The sequence below is a fragment of the Chenopodium album genome, chromosome 15 (assembly GCF_948465745.1).
Source record: "Chenopodium album chromosome 15, dcCheAlbu1.1, whole genome shotgun sequence".
Classification (NCBI taxonomy): domain Eukaryota; kingdom Viridiplantae; phylum Streptophyta; class Magnoliopsida; order Caryophyllales; family Amaranthaceae; genus Chenopodium; species Chenopodium album.
Genome location: NC_137848.1, coordinates 8,900,752 through 8,923,532, shown reverse-complemented (window position 1 = coordinate 8,923,532; position 22,781 = coordinate 8,900,752). Strand labels below are relative to the sequence as shown.

Genomic DNA, 22,781 nt, shown 5'->3' with positions numbered 1-22,781 from the left:
TCGGTCTTTGACTATGAAATATGATCCATTTAGACCTCGAGAGGAAAACGAGGATGTCCTTGGTCCTGAAGTACCATATCTAAGTGCAATTGGGGCTCTAATGTATCTAGCTAACAATACTAGACCAGACATAGCTTTTTCTGTGAATTTGTTAGCCAGGTTTAGCAACGCACCAACGAAGAGACACTGGAAAGGAGTAAGACACTTACTACGATATCTACGAGGAACAAAAGATCTTGGTTTGTTTTATCAATCAAGGCAAGATGCCACCCTCATCGGATATGCAGATGCTGGATATCTATCAGACCCACAAAACGCCAAGTCACAAACTGGATATCTGTTCACCTATGGTGGAACTGCAATTTCTTGGAAATCAACAAAGCAAACCTTAACTGCGACATCATCAAATCATGCTGAGTTGATTGCCCTTTATGAAGCAGGACGTGAGTGTGTATGGCTAAGGTCAATGATCGGCAATATCCAAGAAGAATGTGGGATGAAAGAAGTAACTGAAAGTCCAACCATCATTTATGAAGATAATACTGCATGTATCGCACAAGTAACTGAAGGATATATTAAAGGTGATAGGACTAAACATATATCCCCAAAACTGTTCTTTACACACGATTTGCAGAAGGAAGGGAAGATAAATGTCCAACAGATCCAATCATCTGATAATCTTGCAGACTTGTTTACAAAGTCCCTACCTTCGAAGAGTGTTGAGCGGTTGGTCCACAAGATTGGGATGCGTCGTCTTCATAAACTATGTTAAAATCAGGGGGAGCATTATATGCACTGCACTCTTTTTCCCTTCGATCAGGTTTTTATCCCAATGGGTTTTTCCTGACAAGGTTTTTAATGAGGCAGTACACTAAAGCATATAGTAATGTATTGTTGTACTCTTTTCCCTTAGCTATGGCTTTTATCCTAAAGGGTTTTACCTAGCAAGGTTTTAACGAGGCAACATATACCCTATTCTGTATGGACATTCAAGGGGGAGTGTTAAGAGTTAATTAAATTAGTCAAGGTGTGAATGTCCACACTCCAATTCTTCATTGCATTTAATGTAGTAGCCAACCCTAATTGCCACCCTCTAAGGTTATAGCCCACAATGTAATAGTGGTTCTTACTACTATAAATAGCCATGTAATTTCACTTGTATGATGCACAAAAATATTACCAAGAGTAATACATAAAAGTAGTAATACTTCTCTTATTACCTTCTTCTCTTAATCCTCTAATTTCTATATATTTCATAACAGTAGGCAGAATTTTGGGAGTGTGAAAAAAAAGTGATGGGACGATTTTATTTGTAAGAAGCTTTAGAAGAAGAGCGCGAAGTTTACACTTGTCATTGTCCTAAAAACATGAATTACTTAAATTAATTATTATTGAAATGGGGAATCATGGAAAGAGGAAAGTATCCATCTTGCATCTTATCCAATCTCCTATCTGAGCTACGCAGCTCTCTAGTTATTGTTCCGGGCAATGTCCGAGTTATGGTATCTTATTATATGCAAATTGATTAATGATGTCTTTTAGGGACACGATATCTTATTATATGCGAATTGATTAGTGATATTTTTTACGGACACAATATCTTATTATATGTGATTATGCGAATTGATTAAAGATGGTTATTGAGTGTGAGACCTTCAATTTATTAGATGCCGGTATTATTACAAAAGTAGGATATATATTACTCCGTATTATCTGAGGTTTAAAATTGGGTGTTAAATGAAAATTGCCAGTTCATCTCCTTTTTGATTGAATTATTTCTCATACTTAATTGTGAAATTATGTAATCTAAATTATTAGAGGGAATCAACATATTACGGTAATGTATCAAAAGTGATAATGGATAAATTAATGTAATGATTTACCAAATCAAAATTATTTGTTGAAATTTATGTAATCTCTAATGTTAGAAAGAATCAACAGGTTATGATAATTGATCAAATCTGATAGGAGCAATAATTTGCCCATTGATATGGAAATGGTCAAATGGATCACAAATCAATTACTCAGTATAAGAGAAAGGATAGATACCTCATTTATTAATTTTTTACAAAAAAAAAAAAAAATTCTACTATATCCAAGGATAATATGTAGTTATGAATTATGATTGATCAATAAGACTCATTACGGAGAACAAATTTTTAAAGTTAAAAACATACTTTTAGGAAAATACAACAATTTTAATTAATGAAGATTAGTAGCAGGAAAACAATATTTAATAACTTTATATGATGAAAAATAATATGTTCACACTGGGGGCAAATGGTAAGCCGAGATTTAATAACAAATTTTGACATTTTAGATTGTTACTTTAAATGACTTGAACCAACTAAGCTAGCTAGCATCTATAAGTAAAGTCAAACATTAAATAATTACGCGTACTTCATAGAAGATAGATTAAGTAGTCATTTGGTTGACCACATGAAGTACCATCTTCTTGGATACTCGTATATGTTTGTCCATGAATTTTCATTTCCTATAAAATTAACTTATTTGCTTAGTTGGTCATAAAAAGGGTTCAACTTTCATGGAAAATACCACTTAACTAAGTTGCTTAGGTAAATAAACTCTTCCATTTGGGTAGCGGGACCTTATAGAAAGTACTACATGTTCTTATTTTGTTATACTTCAGTCAAACAAACTTCATTGTTCAATTTTTTATGCTTTTATCAACCAAATAACAGAGTAGTATAATTACAGTATTTTCAAATAATTTAAGTTTTTGTGATTTGTACTATAGTTAAAGATATTAATAGTCAAGTGACTCGAACCCATACATTGGCGAGTGTATCAAGTTAAATTGATGCATTCACTAAGAAACGGAGTACATATGGTTCTCGATCTGTAACTAATTAACTAGGAAGCTGGAAATAATTACTCCGTACTAAAATTATATTGCTATGTGTAACAATTCTTTCACTATCTGAATACATTCCTGGAAATGGTTCCTTCTGAACCAAACTAGAATATGGGTTGGAAATATACAAACAAAATTGTGGACACTGATTTATATGTTGTCACATACAGTTGGGACCTGTGTTAATAACTACAGCATCAGCATGCCTCAATGTCATGAACTTTTGTTAGCTATCAACTCATCATGTATTTCAGAAGATTCAGAGTTGATATTCACTTCTGTTTCGTCATCAGAATAGTCGTCATCAGACTCATCACTGACTTCATTTATATCGTCACTGCTGTAATTAGAGAACCGGGGGGTTTGATAGCTTGCATTACTTCCCACAAGTTGATTAGCTTCCTCTTGTTCTTCTTCTGTTTTAGCCAGTGACATGAGGATGTTCTTTGCCTTTTGATCAGGAGGACATCCACGATTGTCCATCTCCTTATACCAATGCACAGCACTTGCAAAATCTTTATTCTTTCCATACGCGTCCATTATTGTGGTAAAAATTGTTTGGTTTGCTTTGATCCCATGTGTTATCATATCTTCATATGTTTCCATCATCTTCTCAAGATTATTTACTTTAGCATAGCCTTTCAGCAATGTCCCATAAGTAACAACGTTGGGCTCAAGTTTGTCGACTCTCAGTCTCTTAAAAAATTTCTCAGCGCCATCCATGTCAGAGGCGTTTATATATGCTGAAAGCATACTTGTATAGGAGCATAGATCAGGGGTAAACCTGTAGTCATATGAGAGAAAAGTGGACACACAAACTTCGTTAGTAGCTGCAACATGTAAGTTATATTGACTAAAGGGCTTACAGAAGATGCACCATATTAACAACAAATCCATGCACAACTCATTGTTAATATGAGCTAAAACTGAAGAGGCATATGAATGTGTATTCCAGGTACATATAGCTGAACCAGAACGTAGTACATATGCAAAATTGTTTCAAGAACTCGATGCTTTACTAACAATGATTTTTTTCTTTTTTTTTATTCTTTATTTTGGTGGACATAGTACTCTTCTATTTTGAAGCTAATAAAATATAATACGGGGAAATGGGGCATAAAGGTAATGCTTCTGTTTGCATGAAGGCAAAACAAAACCACAAAATCCTATCTAATGGCCGAAAAGATATGATGGCATAATCAGATATGAATTCCCAAAATCAGAAATTGAACCAACCTATCTCGCCTCATGCACTTAAAGACATTTCGAGCTTGCTCCACCATCCCAGAGATAGCAAAAGCATCAAGCAATATATTGTAAGCTTTATGAGTCGGCCTGGGAAAAGAAGAGAAAAAAAAAGACAGCAGGAGAATGTGTTATAATACAGAAAGACTGGCATTCAGCATCAATGAACAGAACAATAAATTTTTTTAATATTACTTATTCTAGAACTCCAGTGTCTCGGATTCCACCTAGATATCTTCCCTTTTTAACGGCATTCTTTACATTTATAAGGTTTCAGCTTACATTCCCTTTCAACATTTATCACTAGCAGAGTTATATGATCCTCAATCTTTAAATTCTGGTACCGCTTTGATTTAGATTATTCCTATAGGCACTATGAAACAAGACAAGTAATATGTGGGGCTGGAAAAGTTACACGAAGTATTATCAAAGAACCACTTGGAGCTCATTAGACCATCCTCTTATGGTCAGACAAAGCTCTGCATGGCTGTATGCACCTCCTCAAAGTTACGTAGAACCTCTTATTGCAGTAATGTTGCGCAACTGGGCATGATGAAGCCTATTTTAGCACTTTTTTAACTACTTCTAGCCTAATTTTGAGGAGAAAAAGCATAGTTACAGTTACAGGCTCTTGTCTATGTGCTTAGACTTTCCAATTTGAACTATTGTCACAAGTTAGAACTAATTTTGCTAATGTAAGTCAATTTTCACGGGAATATATGAGAAAGCGTCCAGGATTCCCAGGTAGACATTGAACAGAGAGAGAGAGAGAAGGTGCAATTTAGTGAATTGAAAAGTAGGATATGGTTGTGAATCTGAGGTTGATACTCGATTTATTAGACTAATAGCTCAACCAAATTGTTATTTAAACAGTGGAAAATGGATCCCTTCCTCTCCCCAAACTACCCTCCAAAGTCCAAATCCTTCATTCCAAGGAACCTAGAATCAGACTACACTTCAAGTGACAAAGAAGAAATTAAATCCCACTGAAGATGGATACCTCCCCTTCCTTCCCCAACCTTTCTTTTAAATAAGGGAACTTGTTCTTCTTCCTATCCCTTTCCTCCCTTTCTCTCTCTATATCCTCTTATCCAAACAAAGTGTAAATTCGCTGACAGAAGCCAAAAGATGATTTCATTCACAATACCTGACACCAGCATCCAGCATTTCCTCAAAAACAGCTAAAGCTTCCTCCTCACGTCTAGCTTTCCCATAGGCATGGATGAGTAAAGCATAGCTAACAACATCAGGTCTGAGACCTGCCTTTTGCATCTATTTACCACCAAAAAAATTTAAAATTATTATTTAACGAAAAAATAAGAAGCACCATTGTTAAAAAATTAAAAAAATAAAAACAACAAAAGCAAAATCCTGCAGGGAAAAAATGTGGGACATACATCAGATAAATCTATTTCTCAATTTTTATCATGCAAGTATTGTCTTCAGTTCTATTTAAGTGTGATACGGATACTTCAAAAGAATTTTCTTCACCAAACAAAACTGAAAACCTCACTTTTAAAAATATTTATTTGAAAAATCTCTATAATGCTTATAAGATTTTGATTTTTGACGCATCGCCACCTAAGGCATACTTGTATATTTTGATAAGTCGCCATCAAAGGCCCGGGTATAATCATCAACTAAAAACACGAGAGGAACAGGAAGAAAAAAGAAAAGGGGAGTAACCCCATCACCCCAAGGCGCTAAGACCTTTTTTTTTTGGGTGCAAAATTACCCCAAGACCATGTCATATGATATTGTGCCCCATTTCCCTCTAGTTATCTATATTATTAGACATAATCCAATTTGATGCACAGCAAAGGATGCGAAACAATAAGAATGTATCTGACAGACTGACACATGCACAGCAAAAAATTTGAAGATTGAGAAGAATGCAAATCATGAACACGATCTACTTAGTAACAACTCAAAAAAAAGATGTCAAATGAACACTATGATGACTAGTTCTTCAACTTTACCTGGTCATAAATACGAGAAACTTCCTTATAGTTGGTTTCAAACGACATAAGACTATTGAATGTAACAGTGGATCGTTGAATCCCCCGTTCAGCCATCAGACAGAAGAGTTTATGGGCCTTCTCATAGCTTCCAGCCTTCTTATGCATGTAAATCATCATATGGAACATCTTCTGATCTGGTTTCAAAGGAGATTTCTCATCATTTGTCAAATTCTCAAAAATTTGTTCAGCTTCCCCGAACTTGTTTCCCTGTATACATAAATATGAACAGGAACAGGAACGCTTTTAGATCTAAAGATACACTAAAAAATCTTCATCAAACACCATAAACACTATAATATAATACAAACAAGCTCCTCTTAAGATCCTATTATTTTTCTAAATTAACCAAAGAAATTTAACTGATCGCAAGCCTAAAATGACTTGATATGATGGAAAGATGTGATTGCACAAGCATAGTCTTCCATTTGAGAACCATTTGGCATAGTTTTGCATGCTAATTTAATACTACATCGATCAGTAGGCTTATACTGCAGTGTTACCTTTCTCAAATCAAGACACAACAGATCACGCAATAAGCCAACAGGCAGGGATAAACAAAGAAGCATTACTTTAGGAGCATGCATTACCTCAACAAATATCTTGAGGATTATTTGATATGTCAAAGCAGAGGGTTCGGGACCTGAAGTCTGCATTCTCCGAAACACAGACTCGGCTTTACTGTATTGGCCTCCTTTTCCATATGCTTCCATGAGAGCAGTGTAGGATACCACATTTGGAGTGTATCCCTTCTTATTCATGAAGCTAAATATGTTCTCAGCTTTTACAAAGTCCCCTTGCTTCCCATAAGCCGTGATAAGCATCACAAAATCCATTTCATTGAAGTCCCACCACTGCTGAGTCCTTAGCCATTCAAGAATCTTGAAAGCAGAAGGGATGCTAAATTGTAAGTCGCAACATAACGCACATTTACTTTGAAAGCATATAAAGTTAAGATTTACAAGCAAGCAATTTTGACAGAGAAAGCGAAGGATTATAAGCTTTTAACCAAATAAAGTAGACTCCCCCCCACCCCCCCCCCCCCCACCAACGCACGCGCGCACACACACACTAAGACAGAGCTCTATTGGTATACCCTAACTTTAGGTTACCATGTGGACATAAAATGTATACGAAAGATTGAATGCTTCAATCGAGAGTTCATTTTCATTTGCAGTACATAACTTATTCAGGATGTTCACTGAAGTCTACAAGTTTTAATCACTCTCCAGTTAGCAAGTTATGATAGAACCTTTTAATTCTCAAGCACTATTCACTGTCTTATCTCTTAGATCTCGATTTTACTGGTGAACATAAAAAAGTTCAGGTCATTGTAGTATAATTTAGTATTTCCAACTGCACTTCTGGCAAAAGGCCAGGTGAATAAGAACACAGGGTGGAGGACAGGAGGATAAATCACCTCACTAACAAGATTCCATTTCTTTAACTGCTTCAATCTAACCAAAGTCCCAAGTACAAGATCTTTAGGAAGAGAATCATTGGAAGCCTTTCGACTTCTCAGAACAGGAACTGCAGAACCAGTTTCATCAATTTCCAGCATCAATTTCCTCCAGTTTTTTTGATCTGCTTCATGGGCTGCATCTTTGAATAATTCTATTTTTTTCCTCTTTTGCATGAACTTTCTTGGTGATAACATACCAAAACAAACAACTTCCAGTCTTCTATGGTTATTAAAGTTGATATAACACAAGTTTGAAAGTGCCATCTGTCTTCTGAAGCAGAAACATCAAAAGCACGTATATGTCAAGTATTGCAAAACCCCCATACACCACACAAAACAAGAACAACAAATAAAGAAGAATTCCAATCTTAAAGAGCAAAGGTTACAGTCTTACAGCCACTAGTAAAGTGTTACATCTTTCATTTTATTTATACTTTTACCAATAACTTTTACTTGCAAGTTGCAACACACCCCTTCACCGATAAGAGAAGAGGTTTGGATTATTATGGTTAAACTTATATTAAATAATGTTTGTTTACCTTCTCTAATCACTTTCTTAGGGTGTGTTCTATTAACATGATTTTTACTAATTTAAACTTATCTAATCCGAACTTACCGAACTTATAAGACATCATTAAAACTTATTTTAGTTGTAATTTGAACTTAGGTAACTTTATCAGAACTTATTTTTGTCGAACTAATATTATTTGAACTTAACTAAACCTATTAGACTTGAAATAAGTTAAAATAAGGTAAACTATACAAGCCCTTATACAGGATGCTAAAGAGGGGTGTTGCAAGTATAAAAAACTAAACAAAGTATATTTTTACCCTTCTCCGTTATATAAGGAGATGACAAATAAATGAACAACTATCCTAGCACACTCCAAAAAGCATCAAAGGAAACGAACGGAAATTAACTCCTCTTCAACGGCCTACAAATTATTGTACTGTATTGTCGACTCCATTGAAATCCAAGCATTACTTCAAGTCTTCAACTCATATATCACAAACCCCAGAAAGGGATGCACATCCAGGTCCTTCAGTATACTAATCATTAATCATTATTGTGCCTACATGTTCTTCTACTACACCACTATATCCTCTTACCATACCTTCACGGTACCGGAACGAAGATAGAAATTTCATTTTTCGCCTACCAGCTACCTATACAGCAACAACTAACAGTTGTTACAACTAGTATCACCAAGCAGACCCTTTAAGTGAAGTTTATGCCACTCCTCAATTTCTCACTCTTATCCAACTATCCTAATCATGAAAACCTTGTCTGACTACATTTTGTTTAATTGTAAGTTCATAATGTCATAAATATACATATAATAAAAAAAAATAAGCATTACCCACAAAAATTATGTACAATTAAACATAAAATTCACTTCCTACATTTGTTCCCTATCATCAAAGAAGTTCACTAGTAGCAGTTGAACAGTAAAATACTTAAAAGCAAGCAAAAATTTGGGAAATTCAGCAAAAAAAAAAATAGGGAAATTAAGATTAAACTTACTGGGAGGTGGGTGTAGCCGGAAATGCTTGAGAAGCGGCAACATCGGAAAGAGGAGGAGGACGCGCGTGAGAAACAAACGACGGGGCGTGAGTATGGATTAGGTGGCGCGTTGGCATCCCCGTCATGTAGCTGAAATGGGGGTGTTTATGTTTAGTACTGAAAGCAGTGTTGGAAGAAGAACAAGAAGAAGAGAGATAGTGTTGGACTGCTGGGTAGTTGTTAAAGATATCTTCTTTTTTTCCTTTTTTTATTGTAGTCTGATTTTTTTTCAAACTGGGTTTTATGGATTAATTGTGTTTCTTTCTGTGCAATTTACTCGTTGAGCTTTTTTACTTGTGGCTTGTGGGTGTACGGGGGAGTAGTGACATAAGTTAAATAGGGAGCAATGAAATACTCCCTCCGTTTTTAAATACTTGCTTTATTTTTTTTTTGCGGTCGTTTTTAAATACTTACTTTATTTTCTTATTTGGAAATATTTTATAATATTTAATTTATTTTTCTCAACTAGCGGGACCCAATATTATTACTTTTAGATTCTCTCTCCTCCAATTTACTTTCCACTAACCCTACTACATTTATATTTTATTACTTTCTCCAAAATCTCCTAAAACTCCGCACATGGAGAAATGGAGCAAGTATTTAAAAACAGAGGGAGTAATAGGAAGTAATAGTAAAATTAGTTCAATTTTTTGTTTAAAAAAAAAAAAAATTAGTTCAATATCTCGTGAGATTTGATTTGCACTATGTACCTAAGATGGGATATGCAACATGTACCTAAGATGAAAGTCGGATAAATGTGTGTCACATTCTTTGAAAATGAGTTGGGTAATTGTTTAACATTCATTGAAAAGTGTGTAATCAATGTTAATTGTTGATGATTAAACAAACAATAGCATTTATAAGGCAAAAATTAACGAATGCTCCAGAGCGTTTGATAAGATAACTAAAACTAGAAATATTAAATTGAAATTATCATTAATTACATATTGACGTGTGATTTTGAAATGCATTATATTCCATGACACAACTCAAAACAATAGACTGGCAAGTAGACTTAGGTCATACTTGAGCCGCTTTATTGAATATTGTGGCATGACATGTATGGAGTACCTAAGCCATCTTTACATTAACACGAAAACAACATAAAATCATAAATAGTGTTAGGATAATTACTCGTTGAAACAATATATACTCCATAGTACTTGTATCAGTTGTATCTTGTCATTCGTATGAGATATCCTATTCATTTACGCATTACTCGGGTTCTAAGAAACCCAACAGTGATTAAATTGAACAACATAGGTTAAGACGTGGTGCATTCAACAACATAACTAAAGAGCGATCACCACAACACCACTTCAGTGTCTTCTCATATACCCAAAAATTATGGTGTTCCAAAAAATTAAACAAGTAATAAAACCCCAAAAATGTTGGTTAAATTCCCAATTGGGCAGCTAAATCCTCTTCGTTACGCAGAAATCGGTTTGAAAATGCCCATCACTAGATTCTCTTCAAAGGCTCTTGCCCTCAATGTTAAGCAAGAACCCCCAAATTTAGAGGCAGTCCCAAATCAAGGTATGACTTTTTGAGTTATGACAAACAAAATTACAAGAAATATGAGCAAATATTTACATACCCTTTTGAATTTTCTGCACACTTTTTCTTGCATTTTATCTGTTTGTTTCTGAATTTTAATGGGTCATGATTTGTGCACAGGTTCTGAGTTAAAAACCGCAGTTTCTGGTTCAGAAATTCAAGTTTTTGTTAGGAAAAAGAGGGTGAAAAGAGAAGCAGATGAAGAACATATTCATAGTGATAGAGTGAGTATGAATACCCTTAAAGTTCGTGTCTTTTCGTTTAATTTTGTGTTTGATATACTAGTAATAGTTAAGTGGGTGTTTGGGCATGCCCTTTACCTTTATACCCAAATTGTTTGTTTTGTAGGTAGTACTTCCTTTGTCTCTAAAAGTTATCACACAAATTCAAAACATGAAGAAGTTTAAGAGATGGAGGGAGTATTAATTAATGTTAATATAGAAGGTTGAATTAGTTAGTAGAAGAGGTGCTAATGTGCTATATTGTTGTTGATATAATGTGCATATATGGTCTCAAGTAGTCAAGTTTGGCTAAGCTTAACCTGTTGGAGTAATATGGAACGATTTGAGTAGAATTATAAAGTGTAATTTTAGGATATTCGGTCGTGTTTATACTCCACTCATCGCTAGGCTATGTTTTTAATAGACACATTGTGCTTTTCTGAGTTCTAAGTAGGTTACATGCAAATGCAACCTTATATAGTTGTGTCACTTATTCACTTGTATGTGTTTTAATGGACTATGATCTTGAATTAATGGCTTTAAATATTTAGCCACTGAGGACTGAAGGCTTTCAATTTTATAACCCCTTTGGTTGAGAATATTAGATTGCATTTTCTTGTTATTCTGATCTGAATAGAGCAGTGCTCGATTCATGTTTTCTGATAATTTCTTGTCCTGCATAGCAAAAGACAATCTATGTTAATTCACTCCTCATGATGTAGAATTCTGGCCTACCTGATATTGAAGATTTCACCTTTCAAAAGCGCATTGCTAAATCATCTACAAAAGGCAAGTGCTTAAGTGCTGTGTAGAGCTGTTTGTTGCTAGAGTTTCTTACTTTGCAAACTTTTCACATAAGTTATTTGTCATAAGTCCTGAGTCTCCTGACTAATATAAATTGATTCTTTTTCAAATTTATAATGACTACGTTTGTTTCAGGAAAGTCAAAGCCTATGCCTCCAACACATCCTACAAGAACTGATGTTGTTACTTTGAAGCGTGGTAGGTTTGTCGTCATGAATTCATGAATATTGAAGGAATCATTGTAGTGATGATTGATGATTGACATGAAAATTGCCTAATTATACCTTTGTATTTGAGTTTTTCTGAATAGACTCTAATCATGAATTATCTCTCTGAATCATGTCTCTATTGTTCTCCCTCTGTGTTTAAGTTTCTGTGTTTGTTAGACCCTCTATAACAAGTAGGAAACTTTTGCTTACAGATGAACTCATTTTTCAAGGTTGTTTAGTTGATAAAGTCCATTTTTACAGAAAGTGTTACTCTGGGATCATTTGCTTCGAGTGAATCCCCAGAAAACTGGGAGAAAGTTCTTGAAGGAATCCGTCACATGAGATCTTCTGAAGATGCACCAGTAGACTCTGTTGGATGTGAGAAGGCTGGTAGTTCTCTTCCCCCAAAGGTACAACGCCTTCAATCCTGATGCTCTTTACTTTGGAAACCTTCATTGATATGATTTCAATTTTCATTCCCAAATTTTATCTAATTTAGATGACCAACATACGGGTGATGGCTGCCTGTTCATCTGCAATATCACAATTTTTGGATGATTGTTTTATTAATTCTGATGCATTTTTCATCTTGTCACCCACCACTTTCTGAGTGATGAGTTGAAGATTAAAAGTTAGTTCTTTAGAATTTCTGGAGTGCTGATAACCTATTATAGTATGTCAAAGTTATGTTTCATTGACTTGCTAATTTGTATTCCCTTCATTTCTCGTGATGGTCATAGTTGACTTATCACTAATAGTAAGAATGTCGATAATATTTTATAGCAATAAGTATTAATGGATTAGTGCATACTGAGATAGAATGATAATCATGACAAGCATGTTGAAATGTGGAGCTTCAAAAGACTAATTATATTGCTTTTCTTCCAGGAAAGAAGATTTGCTGTACTAGCTGGTACACTTCTTTCAAGCCAAACCAAAGATCATGTTACTCATGGCAAGTTCTTGTTCCTATCTAAAAACTTATCTTTTTTTAACATTGTTTTTATAATAATGAAGGCATTATGAGTGGTTGAAGAAGTCAAAATTTTACTTAACAACAACAAAGGTTTTCCAATCTCTTTTTCAATCCTATACCTTTAAAAGAAAAAGTCTACATACCCACTTGGTATGTAGGCTTTTTTTTTCTCTTTGCTACTCTAGAGGAAAGGAGGTGATTATTCTCCAGTGAACACCCTTCTTGTAGTTACTTGCTTGTTTTCATTCTAAAATGTCAAAGTTGACTATCAAGTGTTGGAAACACAGACACTCCAAAGCCTGCATCCTGGTTGTCTTATTATTCTTTAATATACATCTAGTTTATACCTCATGTGGTGTATTGAGGATTTGAGGCCATTACATTTATTATGGTTTTTTGTGATTTTAAACAAGTTATAATGTACATTAATATACTCCTTGTTTATAGTCTTTAGAGCAACTTCAATGGCAAGCTAATTTGACAATTAGCTTGCCATGCCACATAAGCTTTTTATCTATCAATTTAGCTACTTTTTGCTTCAATGGCTAGCTATTAGCTTATTAGTAATCGTTGGATAGAAAATACATGGAAAGAGCTTAATTGGTGTAATAAACATTTTATTTTGGCAAGTTTAATTCCCAAGCAAATTAGCTTGGCAAAGCTAATTTGCTTAACCAAGCTAATTGAGTTTTCTAGCTCCAATAGTCAAGCTAGTAGCTAGGGAATTATTGAAATTGCAAGCAAGTCCATAGCTACAACCATTGGAGTTGCTCTTATACCTTGGCTTGCTCATTTATTCTTTTGCACTTGTGAACAAATTTTCTGCAGTTTTCGAAAGTGGAGGGAGATACTGATTTTCATTTGTGAAAAGAAATTTTTAGGAATGGAATCAATGTGAAATTTATGTGGTTTCCACAGCTGGCATAGTGAGAATGCTGTGAGGTCATATTTCTCACAGATTTTGTTTGATCTAATAAATCTTCAAAATTGTTGTAAGCCAATTTACCTAGTATATAAAAGGGTTTCCAGTATTACCTTACTCTTTTCTTCATATATGACTGGCTTCTTGACATTGCAGGAGCAGTGCAGCGTCTCTTGGAAAATGGACTTCTTGATCCCTACTCCATTGAGAAGGCTGATGAGGATACAGTCAAGAACTTGATCTACCCGGTAAGCTGATGAATAAGATAAATATTCTTGCTTTATACTGCAATTTTGCATTGCTATTGGTTTGGTGGTGTCTGGGGCATGGGAAGTATAAAGCAAGAATATTTATCTTACTCTGACCAATTCTGTCTGATATGTAGTTACATGAACAAATTTTTATGTATCACTTGATTCATTGTAGGTGGGGTTCTACACCAGGAAGGCCAGTAACTTGAAAAAAGTTGCAAATATCTGTATTGAGAAGTATAATGGAGATATTCCCAGCTCACTGGAACAATTACTTGAACTCCCTGGGATAGGTCCTAAAATTGCTCATCTGGTGCGTCTTTGAACTTCGAATACTTTCATTTCAAAAGTCGTTTTGATTGCTAAACTCATGTCACAATGTAGGTTTTGCACATTGCCTGGAATGATGTCCAAGGAATATGTGTTGACACTCATGTCCATCGCATCTGCAACAGACTAGGATGGGTGACACGAGCTGGCACTAATCAGGTAAACTCTTCATATATTCTGCAACAGCAACTCTGGCTATTTTCCTCTCCCCATTTTTCATCCTTATTTCTGCTTTATTATTTAATTATTATTTTATATTTTCATTTAATTTTCCTTTTGTCATATTGTATCACATTGCCAGACAGCAATGTTATTATATATCACCTTTTTTTTTATGAAGGCTTTATGTCTGGGATTTCAATTTTAATTATTTATGTGAGATGCTCCCCTCCCCCCCTCCTTCCCTCCTGAACCGAAAATGTTGCCATAGTGGCTTGCCTACATGTCAGTACGTCACACATATTCAGAAATTTCCGTGTTATTCTGTATTTCTGTGCTCCTTGAAGGTTGTTTTGTGATTATTCTGTATTTCTGTGCTCCTTGAATGTTGCCATAGATCAGCTATTTTGAACTAAATCCGAAAGCCCGGCATTGTCAATGTAATACTTAAGAAGTTAAGATGGTATAAAATATTCATGTTGCATTTGTAGTCTTTTACACAGTTGCGCCCTTTCGTTGTCCCCTGGATAGCCAACAATAGTGAACTTAGTGATTATACTCTTCCTTCTACTTATATTGTATGATGAACTTTCTTCTAACCGTTGTTTGTTTGCAAATATATATTCTAATATTTTTGTTCATGTTATAGAAAACTAAATCACCAGAGGAAACTAGAGAGGCATTGCAGAAATGGCTTCCCAAGGAAGAATGGGTTTCCATAAATCCACTTTTGGTATGACTGCACCTCTCATTTATACTTAATCTGGAATGTTTTTGAATCAAACATTTGCTGAATAAAACAATGTTTAAGAAGATCCTTCATATATCTTGGCCTCCCGGGAGACCTTATTTATATGAAATATTTTATAATTGCTAATGAGGCGTCATGTATTTTCTTTACCAGGTCTGGAAATCATAAATTAAAACTTATTAGCCATTTAGTACTCCTGCTTATGGAAAATCAATAACATTTTTATTTCAAGACTCTTCTCATGTTCCTCAGTATATTGTGTTAGTTTGCAAATGAGATGTTATTTACCAAGCTTGACTCTGTCATGTCAAGGATCTGACTATCTGAGATGTCTGATACAGTGATATGTTTGTGGAAATTTTGAATCTATATGCCTTGAGTTTATTCCTGGATGCTGTTGTGTACAGTATTTTTCTTCATTGTACTTGATATGATGTTGTGTACAGTGTTTTTCTTCACTGTACTAGATTTTGTGTACCCGAGTGATTTATTCTAACCAATTTACCTTTTATTACTTTTGGTGGATGTTAAACAGGTAGGGTTCGGGCAGACCATATGTGCACCGTTGAGACCACGATGTGGTGTCTGTCAGATTAATAGCCTCTGCCCATCTGCTTTCAAGGAGGCACCTAGCCCATCATCAAAGTCGAAGAAATCAGTACGTGAAAAGCTATAGTAACAGAAGTAGTTCATTGTGGATGTCCAGATTCTTGTAAATTTGCTACCAATTGCTAGGCCTGAAAGACTCAAGCAGCCTGCACTCTGCTGTCATTTACTTTGTGGCTTCATTCTGATTCCTTATGCTGTCAAAACAAAGTTTGGCGGCCCCCTACTTGTTGCTATTTTTGCTTTTGAGGGGAAGAAATCATTGTAAACTGTAATTTGAGTGCGAGTCATGACTTCGTGAGACATAAGGATGTACAGTACTAATTAGCTGCATTTAGTATATGCAAAAGAACTCAGTTCAGAAATCAATCTCTCTATAATATCTATTGATGTTCAATCAAATTCCACAACGTTTATAAATTTTCGTGGGTAAAAGTAAAATGCCTAATCAAATGGTTCAATCCACAAGGACCACAACATATATAGGATGATAAAGTTTAACTTAATTATCGACGTCAAGGTGTTAAAGCAGGGATGTGTTCCTTGCGCCAACTCCAATAATTCACTCTCAAGGGATCCATGCTTTCCAAAACTGAGCATATTGTTTCTGCTAAGCCAGAACTGCTTGATTCTACATTTGAACTCTTTAGAGAATCAACTGCTTCTTTTAACTCAGAGTTTGGTTGAAGACCTTGGCAGATGAGGTCCAAAAGTGTACTTAAGGCAAAAATACATCTACTTTTGGCGCTCAAGATCTTTAAGCATACAGACGAAACTCGAGGATCATTCACCCAAGACTTCAAGTCATTTTTGTAAAGGCCCCGAAGGTACCTCCACGAGCTTTCATTCTCGGGATGTTGTACAATGGCTTCAATAGTGTAATTCACTTCAGAGTCTCTCATGGCATCTAGGCCTCCAAGCAAAGGAGATGTTGTAACAACAAAATGCCTCTGTATCACATATGTAACAGAGGAGTGATTTAGAATTGTATAGTAGCAAAATAAAGAGTAAAGCATTCAAGTACACTTTATTGTATAGATCTACGGCACGGACATTATTAGCATCAGAACAAGAATTTTTCATAATGAACTGCACTATTAAGATCTCACCACCTTTTCATAAAATGAACATCAAGAAAGAAAGATTTTGCACATCCAACGATATAGCAATCTTTTGTCAGTCCCGTAGCAAATAAGAAAAACCATAAAGTGGCAACACCCTGGATTCAGAATAATGCATACACAGAGGAAGTACTTAAAGATTATAACAAAATAACTTTGTAACGAGAAAAAACATAAAGTGGTGACACCCCGGAATCAGAAGAAAGCATACACAGACAAGGATGTACTTAAGATGTATAAGAAAATCATTTTGTAAGATGAAGCAAGTAGAATATGATGGAGTACAGTGAAGGTGAAAGGTATAGAACAGAACAGAATAAAAAATTTAGCAAAATGATTGCTGTGGCAAAAATACAAACTATAGCGGGATCCTTATCTCACATGAAGCTACAATGATCAGTGCAGAAGTGAGATCGATCTGTCTTTTGTGCTTTCAATTAAAGTGCCCAGCATACAAGTACTTAGCTCCTGAAGCAAATTAGACAAATATTCTCACAGTAGCTGGAAGAGGTAAAGTCATCCATCAGTTTATAAGTAGTGGCAGTTACCAGGTTGATGATTTTTACTCCAAATTCTTTGAACACTCCGCTCTCCGCATTTTTTATTACACCCCCTCAGCAAACACAATTACATCCCAATTTTTATAGTACTTTATTTTATTTTATTTTACACAATATACATCTGAATTCGTTAACTTTTTTCTTTAAATAAAACAGAAAAAGAAATATCACATACACAGAAGTATGGACTCTTTTTAAAGGTTCCAACCTGGAAATTGGATTTCACCTACGACCTCAGGAGTCAGGACTAGTGGGCAAAGATAACTACAGTATCATTTTCAACATTCCATCTTACAATGAATATTTTGATAATTTACAGTAATTTTAAAGAATGACATCAAAAGAATTTCCTAACCTACCTTGGGAACACTATATTTTCTCGTCATTTATAAGTTCCGCTTTACTACATCAATGAAAATTTAGATACCAGTTTAGGCAATCCAGTTATTTTTAGAATCAAATATAACATTCAAGTTGTACTGTGGTTGTATGAATGGTAACTGAATTCTTCTTTCAGTTCCTACTAGGATAGAGTCAAATGTGTAAACTATACCCAACTTCTAGACAGCACAATTATCCAAGTAATAGATCTCCAGGCCGCAGATATGTCAAAGGTGCATTTCAATTACCCTTGTGAACTGCAAACCTGAAAAGAGAACGACAAGATCTCACAGTCTCACTATGATTCCATCTGAAAGATCTTATAAGCATTACCAAAAGAACTTCTCCAATGTAGCATTAGAGAAAGGTCCTAGAGGGGAAAAAGCCCTTAATGCAAAATGAGTGATTGGGTGAAAGAAGTTGGAGGGAATAGGATGATAAAAACTTTGGAAGAGTGAGAAATCTATTTCTTTTACTTGGATGACAATTAGGAATAAATTAAAAGAATAAGGGGATCCATTATCCTTTACATAGTTGGATATATTGGTAGGGAAATCACCTCGTCTCTTTTCTTCCTCATTCATTTTTGTGTCATCCAAATTTGAGAAAAACTCTCCACCTCTCATATCATTTCCCTGCTCCTCCTATCCTCCTCTACCCTCCACAATTGTTATTATACAATCTTAAGGAAGCCTACAACAACTGGTTGTAGCCTTTTAGAACAATAGAACCATTATGAAAACCTTTCTTAAGCCCCCATATTTATAGACTATATATAGGTCATCACAACTGATAGCTAATGTCAAAATTTCAAACAGCAGTTGTAACTTGTAAGTACTAGTCAACTCTTTGTTTATGAGGCTTGGCCCTTTTCAACATTTTTATTAGAAGAGAAAAGAACAAGAATTATTTCTTCAATGGTATCAGCAACCAAGTACCTCATATAGACCTACATTATGCTCACCTACTTCTTTATACAGTCCACCCCCACCCCCAGTTGAGCAGTATTTCGACTTATTGCAGATCTCTCGGCACCCCCGTGACAAACAATGGCAGCTCTTTCTGGATACTCCTTTTCAGAACGTAGCATGAGAGAAGAGAGGTGTCGATCTCTTAGCACCCCCTCCCCCCTTTCAGTGATTAATATGTATACCATGCTTAGAAAACTTCTTCAAACTTGATTACATGAAAGCCTTTAGTGAATATACTCACCTTTGTAATTTGCAATTTTATTTAATCTCCGAGAATGTTTTCACATATGAAGTGATGGATTTGTGCATGATATGTCCTGGAAATACTGATTATATACCTAGTACATCGTTGACTAATTTGCACAGAATAAATACACAGGATAATCTACAAGCAGATCATTGTGATAGATTTCAGAAAATTACCCCCTTAGTGCCTTTTATGCATTTTTTTTTTACTTAACTTAAAAAATAATTCAGAAAAATCTTCAAAACTAGTGGCATACCTGGTTCCAAGCAGAGTTGTTAAAGATGTCATCCTTAAGAAGCTGATTACAGTACTCGAGTTCATCATCCCAACCGCCTAATGTTTTCAGAACCCACTGCACGAGAAATAATATGTGAACGTGCTGTCAGCGTCAAGGAATGGAATAATATGACACATAAGAAAAACACCAGGCCAAACAATTAAATTCTAAGCTCACCTGTCTATGAGACCAGGCATGGTAATTTTTAGCATCAAGAGAAAGTATTTTCTTTGTAAATTCAATTTCTCTAAAAGCAGCATCTGGTCCTAGCTTCTCGGCAAGCCACCGCCTATGATGCCTACACAAAACTATAATAAGATGAAACAGCCAGTACAGAGTATAAAGAATATCAACTTGGTGAAATTTTAAGACTATCATAAACACTTCTCCTGGACTGCAAAATGGTTACACGATAAGCCAGAATTTGTTGAGCATTAGTTCATAACAATTGTTTCTAAAATGATGGTCCTAATCAATTTATTCATCTCTGGTTATAGCTTCTCATATAATAATATAGAGCAGAAAAAGAGAACCAACAGTACCAAACAATGTTAATGACAAAAGTGATTGTGGATAGGTTAAACAAGCCATATGAAACGGATAATCACCTCACGAAGAGTTATAATCAAAATAAATAAAAGATAACACCACTTACCATATTTGGTAATTCTTTGAATTCTTCTTCGCAACATCTTCTACATAATCCAGTTCCTCGTGCAAATTAGCATTCAGGGACTCGAGAATAAGCCGCCTGAAATGCCAAACCTGTAAAAAAGAACAAAGCATATAGCTACATCAGTAGTTAATTACTACCCTTTCGATTGCAATATAAATACAATAAAAAAAACAGCAAAGTATATCTCAAAGAAAACATAATTCCAATGTGCAATACATAATACATAGAGAGGAGAGTATAGAAGGTGCAATCAAGAGCTATGTCAGACTCTAAATCACCTAAAGTACCCATGTCGAATCCTCGACACTATGACATGGGTAGAGCACTTTCACACTTCATTTTGGGACAAACATGGTAAATATTCACAAAATAGCCAAGTTAGACACTTTTGAGTACCCAAATCCTAGTAACACAGATCAAAAGTGATTATTCAGCAAATACAAAAAACCGATTTTGGGCAAATTAATCTTTCTTCTCAACCCTTAAACTTATTTAACCAACAAACCCAACCAAACCATCAAAATACTTTCTCTAATCCACTAATCCTATACACAAAAACAGCAAAACACCCTTAACTTTGTCCAACTAATATCAAAATCATTACCAAACTGGAGAATCACAATCGAAATAGAGTAATTACACACCAAATTAAAATACTCCAGCAAAGCTACTACTATACCACTATCAAACCCATTTCATACATTTTTGCATAGACCCATATTCCGATAAAAGCAATTCAATTAACAAGTGCAACTAGATAATCAATACCCACTAATAAAACATCAACCACAAATGCAATTAAATGTCAACTAACAAAGTACTCAAGACCTCGGATCGAATCCCGTCTACATCACTACCCATCAGCAGCCCCTTATACACCAAAATCAAACAACAGCAACAAAAATATACAAATAAAAATACCCATTAAAGCAAAAAAAAGTGGGGTTTTGAAAAATTACAGTGTAATTTCCGGCGTTTAATTTGATAGCTTCAGAAGTAAGTTGAAGTGAACGAGAAGAACGCTCATCAGAGAGATAGACAGCTCGAAAATAATCCATAGTTTCTCTGAATTCGTCAGTGTATGCGATCGGAACAATCGGGTTCGGGCCGTCATTCTGGGGCACCGGTGTAACGTCGGACCATTCGGGTCTTTGGCTCAGTGGAATGGTTTGATCGTCGTCGGAATCCATGTTCGAATGAAGATGAACTGCAATTGAGAAAAAAGTGATGGGGTTTCAGCTTTTTTTTTCAATTATTTTGAGCTGCTTTTAAAAATTGAAAAAAAAAAAAAAAAGATGACGGGACGAAAAAAAGTTTGGAATAACAATTTGAAAATTTTGATTTTTAATGCTCCACAAAAAATCACGAAATTGGTTTTTAACACTATAATATATATATATATATATATATATATATATATATATACATTAACACACTAAATTTTTTAAAAATTGGCTTTTATCACTACTTAAACTATACAAAATGAGGTTTTATGTGCTAAGGGATGGTAATTCCGTTACTCATAACTTAACTAGATTAGTGCCTTTTGGGGATGAACAGGTTTGGAAAAATCATTGTCCCTCATCCATCTCCTCGTATGTTCTCATGGACAAGCTTTCCATTGATTGATTGATATATGGCGCTTTTCTTTGGTCTCAAAAAAAATACATAATGAGGTTTAAAAAAAATTATATACATAATGAAATCCATTAGTAGGACCCACAATGCTTATGTGTAGGAATGTCAGTGGGACGGGTCTCCACCCCGACCCAATGGCGCGGGGATGGGTCTCGTTTTGGCGAGTGGTGGGCGGGGATGGGGTTAAAAACCATACCCGCTATGGGTGATGGGGCAAGGTGGATTTTAAGTTGTACCCGCCACGCCCCACTTCGTACCCGTCCCATCCCCACCTCACACACACACACATATAAAAGTAAAATTATATACTTTTATACCATTTTATAAAATAATTATGTGAAATAAAATATTAATTATAATACATTGTACTACACTTATATTATAAACAAAAATGTGTGTAATATTAAGAATTTTTTTTTTATTATTTATTATAATCCGTATTAATTATGTAGGATTGTGTATTTGAGAGACGGGAATTAGGTGGGTCTTGGGTGGGGATTAGGCGGGTCTTTGGTTGGGATTAGGTGGGAATGGATATCCAAGTGGGGGGTGGTCGGGTGGATCGAGGATGGTTTTGGAGTTGTACCCGTCAGGGCGGGGATGGGGATGAATATTAGACTCGCCACGGGGATGGGGATGAAAATGTTAGGTGGGGATGGAGATAGGGATGGGAAGGCCAACATCCGCCCGCCCCGCCCCATTGACATCCCTACTTATGTGTCAGCATATTATTGGTCTAAAATAATATAATTTTTTTAAAATTGAAACAACCAAAACCCTAAAACTAACCCAACCACCCACCCCACCGTCAGTAGCGCGCGGCGCGCCGATGCCACTGCCTCACTTTGACACCCCCATTCCCAGCCCTAGCCACCAAAATTCGCCCTTCCCCAAAACCGACAGCCCTCCCCAACGGCCATCGCTTTTTCATACCCCATAAAATAGCCATTGAAAATGGCC

The 22,781-nt window shown here is 35.4% G+C and overlaps 3 protein-coding genes across 3 annotated transcripts; 1 reads left to right on the top strand and 2 right to left on the bottom strand.

Annotated features, from left to right (window-relative positions):
* Window positions 1-2,883: 2,883 nt before the first annotated feature.
* LOC145582887 (pentatricopeptide repeat-containing protein At3g59040-like) lies at window positions 2,884-9,309 on the bottom strand. The gene is made up of 7 exons (XM_081639927.1): window positions 9,126-9,309; window positions 7,559-7,871; window positions 6,729-7,019; window positions 6,100-6,348; window positions 5,268-5,392; window positions 4,112-4,210; window positions 2,884-3,659 (listed from the first exon to the last, which is right to left on the bottom strand). The coding sequence occupies exons 1-7, from the start codon at window positions 9,248-9,250 to the stop codon at window positions 3,089-3,091; spliced, it is 1,773 nt and encodes a 590-aa protein (XP_081496053.1). The 5' UTR covers window positions 9,251-9,309; the 3' UTR covers window positions 2,884-3,088.
* Window positions 9,310-10,422: 1,113 nt separating this feature from the next.
* LOC145582888 (endonuclease III homolog 1, chloroplastic-like) lies at window positions 10,423-16,336 on the top strand. Its single transcript, XM_081639928.1, has 11 exons — window positions 10,423-10,700; window positions 10,842-10,945; window positions 11,665-11,731; window positions 11,882-11,944; window positions 12,217-12,365; window positions 12,844-12,910; window positions 14,010-14,101; window positions 14,280-14,417; window positions 14,489-14,593; window positions 15,243-15,326; window positions 15,880-16,336. Exons 1-11 carry the CDS (start codon window positions 10,553-10,555, stop codon window positions 16,018-16,020), a joined length of 1,158 nt encoding a protein of 385 aa, XP_081496054.1. The 5' UTR covers window positions 10,423-10,552; the 3' UTR covers window positions 16,021-16,336.
* On the bottom strand, window positions 16,264-21,489 carry LOC145582889 (protein farnesyltransferase/geranylgeranyltransferase type-1 subunit alpha-like). Its single transcript, XM_081639929.1, has 5 exons — window positions 21,143-21,489; window positions 20,163-20,272; window positions 19,685-19,805; window positions 19,487-19,582; window positions 16,264-16,900 (listed from the first exon to the last, which is right to left on the bottom strand). Exons 1-5 carry the CDS (start codon window positions 21,371-21,373, stop codon window positions 16,466-16,468), a joined length of 993 nt encoding a protein of 330 aa, XP_081496055.1. The 5' UTR covers window positions 21,374-21,489; the 3' UTR covers window positions 16,264-16,465.
* Between the last annotated feature and the right edge of the window lie 1,292 nt (window positions 21,490-22,781).